A 16,077-nucleotide genomic window follows, 5' to 3' on the forward strand; every position below is an offset into this window, starting at 1 on the left:
GCTTCTTGTGGAAGTCAGGGCCATGTCGATGGTTGTGAGAGCAGCGCGATAGCTTGCGGTGCTTGGAGGAGGATATCACGAGTCGAGACGAAACGGAGTGTACAGCGAGAGGGTAAGTGCCGGACAGAAGTCCGGACCCCCTAATTGCTTTCATATGCCATGTTGTCATTGAAATGCCCATGTTGCTGCCCTTTTCACTTGAGGAAGCTTGGGTCTTGGATACGAGAAGCCAAAGACGGGACAAAACAGGTGAGCAACGATGACCTCAGACCGAGATGGCCGCGAGGCTATAGACAGTCACATCGAACGATGTAGTGACGAGCGGAGACAGAGGCCTGAGATAGGCCGGAGACTAGCTTTGTAGGCAAAATAGTAGTATGGGACCGAAAGTTCCCAAGTCCCAAGTCGATGAAGGAGTTTGACAACATGCATTGAACAAGACCATGAAGGCAAGTTGTGAGTGATAAGACGATAGGGTGGAGAGAGCTCCGATAAGACCAGTCGGTCAATGCGGGGTTAGGGGGCTGAGTCAGCTACCATGACATCTCTCTCACTTCTGAACTCGGTATTGATGCTGGCCGAAAGTATGTGCTCGAGATGACACTCAAATAATGGTTCAATGGCACCACTGAGCCCATTATCTGCTATCTTTATGTCTTTTCGTCCCAGACTCCACGAACCCAAGCATGTCTGCCTTCTGTCAACACCAATTGTTTTCTATAATAATGCTGCTCAGGTACATCTATTGACCTCGTCTAGAACTATTCCTGACAAACCCAAATCACCGACAATGGAGGTTTCAGACAGAAAGTTGGCCCAGAATCGCAAACCTTCAATGCCCTCCTCCCGGCAAAGAACCCCCTTGTCCTCGGCCATTTCTAACTCCTCCGCTGCAACACCTACGCTCCATCCAAATCGCTGTGCTGCTTCCTGGGCAGTGACGGCACGTCCAAACATACGCCAGTCCCAGGAAACTGTTTCCGTTGGAGGCACTTGTCGGAGCTCTGTCATCCACGTCTGTATCTTTCGGAGGGTCTCTTCATCACTCCAGTCCCACCTCTGAACAACAAGCAAGCCACTTTTGAATTGGCGTAGGCGCACCGGCAGTCTAAGTGTCTCCCATAGCTCCGCTGCCTTCTGGAAATCGGAGGGGCTGACGAGCTCAACACCGTTCCGAGACCGGTTGAATATCGCCCAGAGATCAATAAGGCTTATGATGCCGCCTTCTTTGTTGAGCAAGCCCTTGCGGTCGTCGGTCAAGTATTCGGCCAGATTCCGTGAGAGTTCGGAGATGTACAAGCTTCCAGCGCCACTACCAAGCATATCCTTAGTCGTCACCATCCCCATCGTTTCCGCAGACTCCAGAAGGACTGCATTCGCTTCTCCTGAGAGATCGCCATTGGTCATGCCCGTCTCTCGCATAGATGCAGCAAGCGCCATCACCTGCTTGGCCGATGCCATCAGCGCCTCTAAGTCCTCAAATGCATTTCCGATGACAAGTTCATTGTTCTTGCGAGCCTGGAGACCTCGCTGTTCGAGGCCTGCAATGCCCACTCCAGGAGACCGGGAGGGCGATGGCACACTTCCTTCCGCAGGTGAAGTCACAGTTAAGCCCGGGGAAGCGATCGCGTTCGATTGCGACGGCTGCTGCGGCACGGGCGGGGCATCATAAAGCAACCATTTTCTCTGAATTAAAGCGCCTTTCAATCTCTCATGAAAGATCTGTATACCACCGGCCCGGAAAGACAATTTCATACAGTCAGTAATCTCCGTGCTCTTGATGCTATTATGGCTGAAAACGGGTGCTGGCGATTCTGCGCGATACGAATCAATCTGGGTAGAGTTCAAAGCACCCACCGCCGCTGCCAGGGACGCACCACAAATCTCACATTCGGTGAGAGATGGGTGATTCACAAATGTGCAACGTGGACATGACAGCTGAGCGTTATCCGAAGAGGATAAGCTCCGAGAGCCGTTGACTGGAGCTAGGCCTCCAAGCCCGGACAAAGTCGGATTGGATTGGGTTGGAGGACCATCTCGGCCGGATGTGGCGGTGATTACAGCTTTTAGAATCGTAGCCAAAGGTGGTTTAATGCCACAAGCTAAACAAGGTGGGATTGGTGTCGACGCTGTGGCTGTAGAGGGGTCAAAGTTCGAAGGCACGGGATTTGAAAACGAGCAGATGGGACAGACCCAAGTCGCATTGATGGCCTTGGGAGTGACAGGCTGAATCTGCGGTCTAGGGGCCAGAAGACCCGGTGAATGCCCCCGAGATGGGCTTGCGCCAGCGCTCTTCGATTTGCTGAGGGAGCTCTTTGGCGGCTTCGGATATAATGTGATCTTCGGTGATGATTTCAGGAAACCTGCCTGAATAAAATCAACGATTGAACAGAGGATAACTCCAGGTGCGTCATACCTGATACTCCGCCCTGTCAACCTCTTTCAGATCGATGGCGACAGAGTACTTCCGTGGATCCTCGAGCGCGACATAGCACACCCGGTGCGAGGTCAAGTATGCATGGCCATTCTGATAGTTGGGAATTTTGTATTTCCTACCATTGCCGCAACATTATCATCCCGTGATCGAGGTTGATCCAAGGGGCACACATTTGCATGCATGCATTCTACCCTGTTCAAAGGAACCGCTGGCGACTTACCCTTCGTACAACCCCACCGCATCCTGGACAAATAATAAGGTTTCATCGGGCAAAAGTGCAGGTCGAAGTGCGGTAGTTAGATCCAAAGGCTTGAAGAACATCTAGTAGAACCAAACAGCATCTCTTCGCCGGTCGAGCTGGGAAGAGGACAATGTCTTTTCTTGTTTTGAAGTTTGATTGAAAGATTCGTTTGACTGTTTGGGAGGATGACGATGGGGGTCTCTCCCTCTTCGTTATCGGTAAGTTTAGATCATCGGCGAGACTGCTAACGTAATCAATCAACGGGGCAGGGGGTAGAAACTACGGCAAGCGACATCATCCACTGGCGTCAAGGGAAAATCTCCGCCACCGGATGAAGTGGAAACTGACTGAGCGGTAAGCAGCTTGACTTGTCCTCCCTCGTTCCTCTCTCCTCCTTATTCCCCTTCTCCTCCCCCTCTCTTTTTTTTGTGAAAACGCTTCGTCTTTTATCGAATCTCCCGCAGACAACTTCAAGACTTCGCCCCTCTTGTGGATTCGTGGCGGCAAACATACATCTTTCTCCTGATACTGTCGTCTTTGCTCTGTCTGTGTAGGAACGATGTTTTGACCTGTCTCCTATAATATCGAAATCAACTCACTCGTAGCTCATACTTCTTTTTCTTGCCTTTCACCCTTCGCTTCCCCCTTATCTCTTGTTGGCCTCGTTTAGACCTGTGTCCAATATGAGTGCTGGTATTCCACCTTGGCGTGCCACGGCGGCAGCACCTACCGCCACGGCTTCTCTGTACTCGAGTCATGGTATGTGCATCCATCACTCACTTACCCCATCGATACTAACCAGGACGATAGCAACCCCTGCCTATACCCCTGTTCAAGCACGCCGTAGTATTACCACTGCCAAAACAACGATCTCTGCCCCAACACCGGCTTCGTCGCACCAAACATCTACGGAAACCGCCACCCGCAAACAACGAGTAGAGTGGCCAGAACCGGTGCGATTGTACGTACAACGCAGTTTTGCACCTGAAAATCGGCTCGCTGGAGTCGAGCGAGGCGAGATGGAAACCAAACTCCGAGCCGTCATCACCGAAGCGGCCGAGAATAATATGCTCGATAAGATCGATTGGACCAACTTGCCCCTGCCTCAAGTCATGGTTCAGAATGATCGAAACAAGATATTAGCTAGCCCTAGCGTATCGACTTGGGGCACCTTCGGCACACTCTCACCCAAGAAATCCAATAGCAACGGGCTGGAAGACGTGTCGAAGAAGCGGAAGTCGGTTGAGTACCAAGGGGATGCGAACGGCTGTCCCCCTTGGCGGAAAACTAACAATCACAATGCTTTTGAAGATCGAATCACCTATGCCTCAACTGATAAGCGCCAAAGAATAGATTTGAAAAATACTAGTAAGTCTAAAGCCAATCTGGAAATGCGGAGGAAACGCTTCGAAGAGCCTCAGGCTTCTAATGGTTCCTCCGCGTCGTCCCGCGGCACCTCACCCGTCCCTGCTGCGAACACCGGCCCTGTTGTCGGAACTTGCCAGGAGTTGGAAAAGAACTATTTCCGCCTGACTGCCGCACCGAAGCCGGAGACCGTGCGGCCCTTGCATATTTTGCATAAGACCTTGGACGTGCTGAAGAAGAAGTGGAAAAAAGACAACAACTATACATATATCTGTGACCAGTTTAAGTCGTTGCGGCAAGATCTGACAGTGCAGCATATTAAGAACGAATTTACTGTCAGCGTCTACGAGATTCACGCCCGAATCGCATTAGAGAAAGGGGACCTTGGTGAGTATAATCAGTGTCAGACTCAGCTTCGCGCACTGTATGCACAGCAGCTTGGCGGGCATCCCACAGAATTCCGGGCATATCGTATTCTCTACTTCATTCATACTCGCAATTGGACGGCCATGAACGATGCTTTAGCCGATCTAACCCCAGCAGACAAACGGGATCCTGCTGTGAAACATGCCTTGGATGTACGCTCTGCCCTTGCTCTCGGAAACTACCACCGATTTTTCCAGTTGTACCTTGATACCCCGAACATGGGAGCTTATCTCATGGACATGTTTGTGGATCGCGAGCGATTGTCGGCCTTAGCAGCAATTTGTAAAGCGTGAGTGGTACCTGTTCGCCGGCTTGACTCACTTGCTAACCTCGAAATTAGATACAAACCCGACGTAAAAATCCGATTTATCACCGAAGAACTTGGTTTCGAGTCCGATGAGCAGAGTGCACGCTTCATTCTGGATCATTCCGCTGAGGATCTGCTTCAGGAGAAGGAGGGATCTGTGAGACTCGTGACGGGGCCCAGGGCCGGCCAGCTCTTTGAAGCTGCCAAGGCCGATGCTCATCGGATCGTCGATATCAAGGGCCAGATCTAAGTTCATCTCTGTTTCTTTCAAGCCACTCTACACATTTTCATTCTACATCACCTTCTGGATACTCTTGCGTACCCTCGACATATCAGTTTTCCTTCTATCGTCATGGTGTTTGGAGTCATCTTTCCAGATCATTTTACCCCATCGTATTCCCTTTTCTCTTTTCTTGCGGCACACCAAAATATCTTTTTATCGGCATCGCAGGCGTCTGGATATTGATTTTCGTCGAAGTGAGGAGATCTATACCCATTTCGACTCCGGGAAGCGTTGGTTGAGCCGGGATTTTCTTGCGAGCCGGAGTGGGGATGAGGCAGAACAGTACTTCTAACCTTTAGTTCGATAAATCTCGGTAGTGCAATTGAATACGAGGATTTTGTTGTATTCATTTTCTCAGGGTGCGGAAGTAGAACCAGGGCGAGCAATGGGACTGGACATGTCTTGGCCAAGCGTCTCAGCTTGCGCGATTATCTATAATCTCCACCCGATGGATTCTCACTCCGGGAGTCGGAAGTGATTTCCCGCACTTTTCTTCAGGCAATTGAATCTTTGATGGCCAAGTAAACTGCCTATGATTGATTAAAACAAGGCAGGAGCTTCAACTCGGGGAGAAAGAGATCCCCATCTTCCGGAATCTTGGATCCTGAGTCGAGTATACAGCATAGTAGTATTTTCTGATGCATCCCTCGATGATCAGCATAAAGGTCTAGACCGGGCCTTTCCACCATTTCCACCATCGCAATAACATACGGTCTACTATCTACCACCCGTCACTAGCATTGCACTGGTTGTTTTCATTCTCAACACCAAACAGTACTAGCCCCCCTTCTTATGACCGACTATGTGTGTGTGTGTGTGTGTGTGTGTGTGTGTGTGTGTATGTGTGTGTAGCTCATCCCCCCTCCAGCAAGATGAAACCTGGATATAAGACACCAAGCACCAAAGAAGCCGACCCTATCCGTAAGTATGAAACAACGCAGCTTAACTTACAGTGTTTCAAACGTCATCGATGTGACATATCATCTTACCCTCCACAGTGGCCATGCAGTAGCTGACTTTTAGGGACGCTAACTTACACTACTTTATCTGCCGGAACCGCCAAATGTGATCGGTCTGATGGATCTCGGGATGCTCCACGTTGTTATGCACGCTTGATGTCATTGGTGCTTTGGGATGTCGCGGTTTACGGGGCCTTGTTTCGGTTGCGCTGGGTGGTATAGAGTATTAGGGGAGCTTTCGTGGGAGGGTTTGTTGGTGCTGGAGGGGTGAGGGGCGATGGGTGGCTTCGGGGTAGGTAGGTGGTGTGGTTGTGAGGGTTATGGGTTGAGTTGTTGTTGTTGGAGTTGGGGTCTGTGAAGTGATGCTGGGAGGAGATTGGTGTGCTGCTAAGGCTTGCTACTTCGTACGCCATGGAATCGAGGGCTGCAAGCGCACAGAGAAATATTGTGAGGTTGGTTGGTTGATTGATTCTTTGGTTGGGTTGAGGGCATCTAGATCTACAGCGATGTCAGTCGAGAGTTATGCTTGTTGGCCAGGCCGTACTGTGGCAGGAAAACCCATCAGCCTGTACATATTGTACACATATTGATGCGGTAGCTCCGTTCTAGGCCCGTCAATGGTTAAAACTTTGAATGGAGAGCACTCCAGAACCAACCTCTTTCCTACAAGAATACGATCGATATGAACCTTACATATTGCTTCAGAAGCTACTACGCCCGGCTTGGCAATATACCTAGATGCGATATAGAATCAAGGTGTCCTCCTCCAAATCGACCGCGTACATTAGTGCTGGAGATTTGCTGCAACGAACCCGTCAATCTGCAAGGGCGTCTGCAGCAGCTCTGCAGGCTTGCAGACATCGGCGGTTCCGAGTGTTCGTCTTCGGGAGGGAAGCCCACTGAAGGAAGTTCAGGAAGTACTTTTCTTTGACGGGGGAAAGAATTGAATTGGTCCCTGAGGGATTTCGGAGCAGATAGAGTCAAGGAGTCATTTTGTTTCAAGTGTAGGTCGCCACATGGCAATATCTCAAGTCTCCAAATTATCAGAAAAGGAAAGTCAAGTATCAAGTTGCTGTACTAGACAGCGAGTGGAGTTGCAACTACGTAGGTACAGTGCGGTACTGTACACCCGCAATTATGAATTAATCCCAATATTCCATCTTGGACCGGATAAGTTGACCGGCTAAACAAGCTTGATTAACTCTGCACCTTTTCCTTTTCTTGAGCTGGCTGGAAATGGGCGAGAACAGAGTTTCTGGTAATCCGTGGATGGCAAGGCAAGAGTTTAAGCATTTTTGCTCATCTGTTCTGTTCCCCGTCCGAGCTCACTCGCTCACTCACTCACTCACTCATATCAGCCAGAAGAGCCAACCGAGGAATGGTCGCAAGCCCCTCCCGGCTCTCTACCCAATAATTCCTGGGCTGATAACCAGAATTCGAGGTAGATCTTCGCCGTGTGTCGGGGGGCTCTTCGGGGGAATGTCTTCTACTATGCTGGCTGTTAACTATATCCTATGCTCTAAGACATAATGCTTTCATACTGATTTCTTGGTTATTGAGGATATTGAATTGTGAACTGTGAACGAGTCAAGCCGAGTCGTCACACCCGCACGCAGCAACCCCAGTGCCACCAGTGCCACCAGTGCCACCCAGCCCACAGCCTGCCCACAGACCACCTCCGACCGACGAACGCACTCCACTGCAGTTCCCGGACTGGAGTGCCCAATTAATATTATCAGATTTCGTTCTCCGATAAGCCAAAAGTCTGGTCCACGGTAACTTATACGGTATCACACAACGTGGGTGAGTGAGAAAAGTACGGTCTGACTGTCCTTGGGAACAATTCTAGTACCTTCGGCTCCTGATTAGTTTCCCGGGGAAAAAGGTTTGTGCTTCTATTTTCCATCTTTCCAACTCCAACGAGCTGGTTGGTATCCAATCCTACTGCGGATGTTCTTCCTGTTTGGCACTGGTGCGGTGTAGTGTGCCCAACCTCCGTCCAGGGGGGGCTTGTTGATCACACTGCAGAGAAAGTGAAGGGGGTCCCTTTTTTTTCTGTTCAAGGGAAGAAAAAAAGCAAATAAAAAATAAGTCAAGGGCCTTGATTGCAGGTCCGAATCAAGGTGATGGAGAGACAGGGCCGGTAGGCATCAGAATAGGGCATACATCCATGCAGCAGGGCCGGGGAGTAACATCCGCTGGTGAGAAGATCTAAATTGAAGGACCGTCGGGGAGGTCAGCAGCTGAGCTTCTCAGGTTTGAGGTGAGCGCCTTTAGGCAGTGAGGCACACACACACGCACACACACACATCATACTCAGTACGTTTGTTGTATGACTTAGTAGTCTGCTAGAATTTTCTGTTGAGATACATATAGACTATCACTTGTCCTATCAACCACATGGGAACTGATTGAATGCGCAGACTGTCGTCGTTTCTCTTCTGCTGATGTAAATCGACCACGAGAGTACTCCATACAGTTTTCTGCACATCACTACATATACTCATACTCAAGTAGATCACTCCAGTACGAGTAAGACAAGAGACCCGCGATCATCGGCGGCACCCACAGTTATCCGAGACGAGTTCCCATCATCGTAACGGCTATCGCATGATGACAGACAGACCCAACAGCTTAACAGACCTTCTTGCCACACCCTACTTCTAAGTTTTTTATCCTTGCGATCACAGGGCTGGGGGGACACCCAATCAACCGGGTTTGGGGTAGCTGGAGTTTTCCCGCCACAGTTGAACCACCACCACCACCACCATCACCATCATTACCAGCAAGCAGTTCGTTCTTCTCTTCTCCGAATTATCTTGTCCTTTGAGTCCCATCAGTCCATCAGTGAGTCAGTCAGTCCACAGTGCACACTGTTTCCTCCCCACAGTTCATCGATCAACGGCCACCTTCCCATCCACTGGGTCGCAAGCCACCAGCCATCCAGCCATCCAGACAGACAGACAGACTTCTTGCCTCTTCTCTCCAAACCATCTGCAACCTCGTTCACCACCTTCAAGCTGCCACCACTGTCGCAAGGAGGAAAAGAATAAGACGCAACCATACACATCACTGGCGCAGGGCCGGGTTGCGCGTGGATCCCCTCCATTGTCCAGCAACTTATCAACATCGACATCTTCAGGGGCGGGGCCCTTTCAAAGGAAAAGCGGGCCACCTTCTTCTTGCGTTGTCGCAATCCAGAACTTCTTTTCCTCCACCTCTCCCTTCCCTCCCTCCAATCCACGTTACAGGTTCACCCGTGGTTAATTCTGGGACGACTAAAAAAAAGATCCAGTTGAGTAAAGGCAAGGGAAGACAGGGAAAAAAAAATCGCAACAGAAAAAACAAAATAGGAGGGCAAGAAACACTCCCTATCTGCCCATCCAGTCCATCCATTCTGTCAATCGAGTCAACCCTCGACAGGGTGCGCGCAGTTCATTACTATTATTACCTATTAGTACTCGGACACTTCCATCTGATTTATTATCAGTACTCTTCAACTGCCGCCCCTCCTTTCCCTTTATCATCTTGCTCAACCAGACGTGTCTCTCTCTCTCTCTCACACACACTCTCTCTCTGAACAACATTCTTTTTTTTTCTCTTCTCATTGTTCATAAAACTTTATTTTTTTTATCCTTCCCTCTTGATTCCATTCCTTCCATAGACCTTCTACGGTTCTTCCTAAAAAGGGTGTTGCCTCCATCCGAGTTTCTCTTTGTACAAGTCTTTCATTGCCTGAATCCGCCTGCCTGTCCTCCCTTTCCTTTTCTCCCGTGTGGTGGCTGATGACCCGGAGTTCTTTGAAAAAGTGAATGAACTTCTTGTCCTGGTCCCTGAGCCTTATATTATATTATACTCTCACTACTATCGATCGCTTGATTGATAGATAGATTGAACACAGCCGGTGACATCTCAAACATCTGTCGGGGCGCAAGTCAACTTAAGACAGGCCGACTTGCCGAAACAAGAATGAAGGTATGTTTCGCAATTGCTGAAACTTGCAAACTGGATCCGATCCAGCTTTAACGCCCCTCGTTTCCCGCCCCTCGTTTTATCTCGATTGTCGCTTGTTCTTGTTCCGAGACCAAAATTAATTACTAGCAACAACGACCGACTTTGGGCTGGCTGGGCTGGCCGCCCGCTTGGTTGTTTGCGATTGCGGTTTCTCTTTCTGCCAGTCCTCGAGATCCGTCTCTAGTCTATCCTCCATTTTGAGGCGATTTCTTTTCCACCTTCACTCATACACTCTTTCCTTTCTTTCATTCCGTCATTTTATCAATTACTCTTAATCTAATCTAACGCCGGCCCCCGCATCATTCATAGGCCATTCGACGTTCACTGAAAGGGGAGAAAGATCCCAAACCCCACCATCATCATCACCATCTTTCCATCACGCCCAAGTCCGCCATCGCCATCCTCCCGCCGAAGAAGGTACGTTATGTCTGGTTTTGGCTGCTGCACCTTTCCCGTTCCACTTTCCACATCCTCCACCCCCCAAATCTTCACTTGCCCATGTCTCCACATCCCATTCTTGTTCTTTTCCCTCTTTTTATGCTTTGTCACTATTTTTGACTCTTTTACATAACTTAATCACTTACCCCCCCCCTTTTGTACCCCTCCTTCATCCTATTTCTTCCTTCCATGACTACTTGATCCCGATCGCTTCTGTTTGTGGGGTGTGGGATTTGTTTTTCTACGCATCCGCCCTTGGGTCGCCGGCGTCAAAGACGGACAAATCATTTGCTCGCAAACAGCTGTTAACTTAACATCCCTGTTTTGCGCATAGGTTATCAAAGCGCTCTTCGATTACCAACCGGAGCCCGGGAACACACAGGAGCTTGCGTTCAGCAAGGGAGACTTCTTTCACGTTATCAGCAGGGAGGAAGACCAGGATTGGTACGAAGCGTGCAATCCCCTCATCCCTAGTGCTAGGGGGTTGGTTCCCGTGTCCTTCTTCGAAGTCATCGGTAAGAACGAGAGAGATAGCGTCGGCTCTGTCGACTTCTTTAAAAAGAAAGAGCCGCACGACTCCGGTTTCTCAGATCGCGCCGCGTTCCCCGCCTCCGATTTCGTTCACAGCCCTCCCCGATCCTCGTCGCAGCTCAGGATGTCAGCCTTAGGGAAGGGCTCGAGCCCCATGGTCTACGGCATCGTTCAGTACGACTTCCAGGCTGAGCGACCAGATGAACTGGACGCGAAGGCCGGCGAGGCCATCATTGTGATTGCCCAGTCGAATCCGGAATGGTTTGTCGCTAAGCCCATCGGTCGCCTGGGAGGGCCAGGTCTGATCCCGGTCTCTTTTATCGAGTTGCGCGACATGCAAACCGGCCAGGCAGTAACCGATCCGTTGGAGGCCGTTAGGCGCGCCGGCGTGCCCAAGGTAGAGGAATGGAAGAAGATGACGGCCGAGTACAAGAACAGCAGTATTACTCTGGGTAAGATTGAGAGCAATGGCTCCTCATCGATGCAGTCGGTCACGTCTGGAGTGGATCGGATGTCTATTGGTCGCCAAAGCACTAGCCAAATGAGCCAAAACGGCCACATGTCTGTGAGTTTAAGTCCTTGCGCATCCATGGAGAGAGTCAATCGCTAATTTGGTGCGGGGACAGGCCTACCACAATCGCAACGCAAGCAAGAGTTCACTTGTGCAACAAGCTTCCCATCAGTCCCAACAAAGCTACCATCAACCTCTCATGGCGCCTATCGCTGCCTCAATTCCTCGTTACTGCTTCGACAATGATAAATACTGGTATATCATCGAGGCCAAGATGGAGGACGGCCGCTGCTGGGAATTGTCTCGCTACTACCACGACTTCTACGATTTCCAGATCGCCCTCCTGACCCAGTTCGAGGAAGAAGCGGGTAATCGTGGGAAGCCGCGCACTTTACCTTACATGCCGGGGCCTGTCACACACGTCACGGATGCGATCTCTAACGGCCGTCGTCAGAATTTGGATGAATACATTAAGAAATTGCTGGCCATGCCTCCTCACATTTCCCGCTGCCAACTGGTCCGCCAATTATTCGCGCCCCGCGCTGGGGACTTTGAGATTGATCCGAGCGCATTTGGCGAGGACGCACGGTTCTCTGGTGGCTCGCACCATTCGTCGACGCACGAGCCCTCGCGCAGCGTCTCGCGGCAGTCCTCGCAAGCTCCGATCGCCGTGCACACTGATCGCAACTCTCACCAACGGGGGCAGCCGTCGCTGTCTCTGGGCAACGGCAACCCGCCTCCCATGAACCGCCAACCTAGTTCGATTACCCAAGTTTCTACCACCTCTAGCAGCGGCGCTATGAAGGTTAAAGTGTTCTTCCAGGATGACTTGATCGCCATCCGGGTCCCTAGTGATATCAGTCTCCAGCAGCTGAAGGAGAAGCTGATTGACCGTCTGAAGATTCAAGACGAAATCGTCGTCCAGTATAAGGATGAGCCATCCGGCACGTATGTCGACTTGGCCAATGACGCCGACCTTGACACGGCGATCTCACGAAACTCCAAACTCACACTATATGTCGGAATTGCATAGAAGCGGTGATCCTCTCTTATCTCTTATAGACCTGTCTGTTCTTTCCTTTCCGTTTGCCCTCGCCCTTAACATGTTCTGTTGCGGGTGTACTGGTGTTATGGTGTCCTTCTCTTTCTGCCCTTGGTCATCAGCCTCTGAGCGAGTGTTGTTGTTCTGAGTCACGAGGTTGATACGATGACAAAATGACATGTCTGAAACGTTTATGCCATCATGTACCCTCTTTGAATTTTCCTTTGTCCACCAGGCCATGGCTGATTGTGTCCTCCATACCCTGTTCTGCGTGCGTTGTTGTTCCGTGTACATAAGCCCTCTTCTGCATATAATCCCAGCGACTGTAGGTGGATACCTACTTCATTTTTACTTTTATGTACTTAAAGTACCTAGTATCAACCATCCACCTACCTTAGTATTCAATCCATGGCAGTGCAGAAAGACCAGCCAATCAACCACGGGACAATTTCCGTCTCCGCAGGTTTTACTTACGTCAGCATCGGAACAATTGCCGAGAACCAGATCACATGACGAGCATCGGAACGAGGTCAATCCCCTTGGCTTTTCGTGGGAATCCATGTGTTGGTTGGTCGTACTTCTCAATTTTGCGCTAGGTTTTGTCTCTCTTTTCTGTATATTGTCACGACTCTCGAAGTGGACTATACTGTACATATCGCTCCTCCCACGGCTTGTCTCTTATCGCGTGTCCTGAATCCTCCGTTCACTGTTCCGACTGCGATCCTTTCGTCCCCGCTTTTTGTCCCTCTCCGCCGATTATTTACCGACCGGGCAACCTCGGTCGAAACGGAGTGAAGAAGCGCTTTCCACCGGTTTTGCACTGCTTACATGCGTTTGACGATCGCTACAAAGCGCCTTTGAGATTTTCTTTCTTTCCATTCTTCTTTCTGCTTACGGTTTCTGCACCCATGAGCGGCTCGTCGGCGAAAGTCTGCGCGGACTACTTGCCCAGCGCATTGCGGGCCCGGGGCTCTGTCCTGCGTCGTGCCGCACCTGCTCCGCGGGAAGGAGGAGGAGTCCGTCGAGCATGTTCTCGCGACACTCGTCGGGGCTTGCATCATGATTCCCGGGCTGTGCGTCTGTCGACGCACGTGCGGGTTTGTGGCGGTTCTGGCCCTGTTGACCTGAGACGGGTTCAGGGTCAGTATGCGCGGAGATTCGCGACGGCAGTTCAGGAGAAGGGCGAAACCTCTTCTTCTGGCTCCCCGGGTGCAGCTGGGCTGCGCGGGGGTCCGTTAGCCGAGTATGATGTGAGAGTGCAGGAGGGTCGCCTGCGGGATGATCCTTATCAGCGACGTAAGTGTCTCCTTTACCTTCCGGGCGTGAAGCAACACCAGCGGGGAAGTGTCGCTAACACGAACTTGTTGCTTCGAACCAGAAATCATCGAGAAGCTCCAAGATCTCTACGAGCGCCTGACCTCCTACCACCCGCCCGCGGTGGTGCACCCGAGCCCGGAATCCCTCGACCCCAAACCCAAGTCGTCCTCGTTCTTCGGCTCGCTCTTCGGGCGCAACAACGACAGCGCGAAGTCGGAGCTGACGATTCCCGAGTCCCTGCCCAAGGGCCTGTATATGTACGGCGATGTCGGGTGCGGCAAGACGATGCTGATGGACCTGTTCTTCGAGACCCTGCCGGACAACATACGGGCGAAAAACCGCATCCACTTCCACAACTTCATGCAGGACGTGCACAAGCGCATGCACGTGGTCAAGATGAAGTATGGCCATGATTTCGACGGGCTCCCGATCGTGGCGGCGGACATTGCGGCGCGGTCGAGCGTGTTGTGCTTCGATGAGTTCCAGTGTACTGATGTGGCGGACGCGATGATTTTGCGGAGGTGAGAAGACACCCACATGGTTCGCGTGGCAAGAGTAATTCTCAGAAAACTAAACAACTATCTCCCAAAAGACTCCTCGAACACCTCATGGCCCACGGCGTCGTGCTTGTCACCACCTCCAACCGCCACCCGGACGACCTCTACAAGAACGGCATCCAGCGCGACTCCTTCATCCCCTGCATCAACCTCCTCAAGACTGCCCTGCAAGTGATCAACCTCAACTCGCCGACGGACTACCGCAAGATCCCGCGCCCGCCGGCGGCCGTCTACCACCACCCGCTCGGCCCGGCGGCCGACGCCCACGCGCAGAAGTGGTTCGAGTACCTGGGCGACTTCACGCACGACCCGCCGCACCCGACCACGCAGGAGGTCTGGGGCCGCAAGATCGCGGTGCCGCTGGCCAGCGGCAAGGCGGCGCGCTTCTCCTTCCAGCAGCTGATCGGGACCGCCACGGGCGCGGCGGACTACCTGGAGCTGGTCCGCAACTACGAGGCGTTCATCATCACGGACGTGCCGGGCATGAATCTGAACCAGCGGGATCTGGCGCGACGGTTCATCACGTTCATCGATGCGGTGTATGAGAGTCGGGTGAGTCATCCCACCCCCCGGTCGTCGTCGACAACCTCAGTACTAATTTTTCTGGATCAAGGCTAAACTCGTCCTCACAACCGCCACCCCGCTCACCAACCTCTTCCTCTCCGAGTCCGACGTCCGCACCACCCTCTCCGACCGATCCGGCGACGACCACTCCGACCTCTCGGACGCGATGCGCATGATGATGGACGATTTGGGCCTGTCCATGCAGGCCCTCAAGACCACCTCCATCTTCTCGGGCGATGAGGAGCGCTTCGCCTTTGCGCGCGCCCTGAGCCGTCTCGCGGAGATGGAGAGTAAGCAGTGGGTGGAGCGGGGGTTGGCCTCTCCGGCTGGCGGAGTCAAGGATGGTGGTGGTGGTAGTGCTGATGCCAAGGAGAAGGCGAAGGAGAGGGAGGAGTTTTTGAAGGGGAGGGGCCATTGGGCGGAGGATAATATGTAAATCCTCTTGCTCTTGAGGTATGAAGATGAGGGTGAGGGTGAGGGTGAGTGGATGGTCTAGAGTCTTAGATGTCTAGAGCTGGATTGCGCGGGTATTACGGCTATCGCGGATGGTAGATATGGGTGTGGTGGTAGGACATGATAGATGGGATAAGATGGGATAAGATGGGATAAGATGGGATGGGATATCCCGGGTACGCGAGGGTAGAATTGGTCAACAGCTCAGTCAGGGTCTGCTTGCATGATGAGTGATGGTTCTTAGCTGGTGCTTCTGTGTACTGTACAGAATAGAATAGAGTGCATGCTCTTAGATACCTATCTACTCAGGCCTCAGGCACCATGAATACTCATGCCTTGCGCACTGTGGAACGTCATTTGCAATCTCGGACACTCAATTGGGTGGTTCATTCGAATAACATAAGGTAGTGTCGATCACGCGGTGCCTGCCAGGTGCTTGCTTGCAGAGGAATTGTACTGCGGTACAGACAGTACTATAGGTTACTACCGAGTCAATCCTATAAACCAACCACCCTTCATAAGTACTGTACTTAAGGAGATTGAATGACCCTACCTACAGTACATATCAGAACTCCTCAACCACGTACAGTGTATACATCCTTGGAACCAAGACACATCAGCAGAAAACAAAT

General features: G+C 51.5%; 5 protein-coding genes across 5 annotated transcripts; 3 read left to right on the top strand and 2 right to left on the bottom strand.

Moving 5' to 3' along the window:
- Nucleotides 1-724: 724 nt before the first annotated feature.
- On the bottom strand, nucleotides 725-2,858 carry BO72DRAFT_478730 (ESCRT-II subunit protein VPS36). The gene is made up of 3 exons (XM_040947527.1): nucleotides 2,658-2,858; nucleotides 2,417-2,552; nucleotides 725-2,367 (listed from the first exon to the last, which is right to left on the bottom strand). Exons 1-3 carry the CDS (start codon nucleotides 2,756-2,758, stop codon nucleotides 733-735), a joined length of 1,872 nt encoding a protein of 623 aa, XP_040799520.1. The 5' UTR covers nucleotides 2,759-2,858; the 3' UTR covers nucleotides 725-732.
- An 80-nt stretch (nucleotides 2,859-2,938) lies between these two features.
- Nucleotides 2,939-5,403, top strand: BO72DRAFT_432851 (SAC3/GANP domain protein). Its single transcript, XM_040943181.1, has 3 exons — nucleotides 2,939-3,437; nucleotides 3,489-4,758; nucleotides 4,810-5,403. Exons 1-3 carry the CDS (start codon nucleotides 3,362-3,364, stop codon nucleotides 5,024-5,026), a joined length of 1,563 nt encoding a protein of 520 aa, XP_040799521.1. The 5' UTR covers nucleotides 2,939-3,361; the 3' UTR covers nucleotides 5,027-5,403.
- Nucleotides 5,404-5,937: 534 nt separating this feature from the next.
- BO72DRAFT_449692 (uncharacterized protein) lies at nucleotides 5,938-6,503 on the bottom strand. The gene has a single exon (XM_040945079.1). It carries the CDS (start codon nucleotides 6,429-6,431, stop codon nucleotides 6,204-6,206), a length of 228 nt encoding a protein of 75 aa, XP_040799522.1. The 5' UTR covers nucleotides 6,432-6,503; the 3' UTR covers nucleotides 5,938-6,203.
- Nucleotides 6,504-9,807: 3,304 nt separating this feature from the next.
- On the top strand, nucleotides 9,808-12,639 carry BO72DRAFT_166397 (phosphatidylinositol-3-phosphate-binding protein BEM1). The gene is made up of 4 exons (XM_040939349.1): nucleotides 9,808-9,993; nucleotides 10,342-10,449; nucleotides 10,805-11,566; nucleotides 11,628-12,639. Exons 1-4 carry the CDS (start codon nucleotides 9,988-9,990, stop codon nucleotides 12,543-12,545), a joined length of 1,794 nt encoding a protein of 597 aa, XP_040799523.1. The 5' UTR covers nucleotides 9,808-9,987; the 3' UTR covers nucleotides 12,546-12,639.
- A 494-nt stretch (nucleotides 12,640-13,133) lies between these two features.
- BO72DRAFT_449696 (AFG1 family ATPase) lies at nucleotides 13,134-15,725 on the top strand. Its single transcript, XM_040945080.1, has 4 exons — nucleotides 13,134-13,850; nucleotides 13,933-14,392; nucleotides 14,464-14,980; nucleotides 15,042-15,725. The coding sequence occupies exons 1-4, from the start codon at nucleotides 13,463-13,465 to the stop codon at nucleotides 15,426-15,428; spliced, it is 1,752 nt and encodes a 583-aa protein (XP_040799524.1). The 5' UTR covers nucleotides 13,134-13,462; the 3' UTR covers nucleotides 15,429-15,725.
- The last annotated feature ends 352 nt before the right edge of the window (nucleotides 15,726-16,077 follow it).

This window comes from Aspergillus fijiensis (genome assembly GCF_003184825.1).
Source record: "Aspergillus fijiensis CBS 313.89 unplaced genomic scaffold BO72scaffold_36, whole genome shotgun sequence".
NCBI lineage: Eukaryota > Fungi > Ascomycota > Eurotiomycetes > Eurotiales > Aspergillaceae > Aspergillus > Aspergillus fijiensis.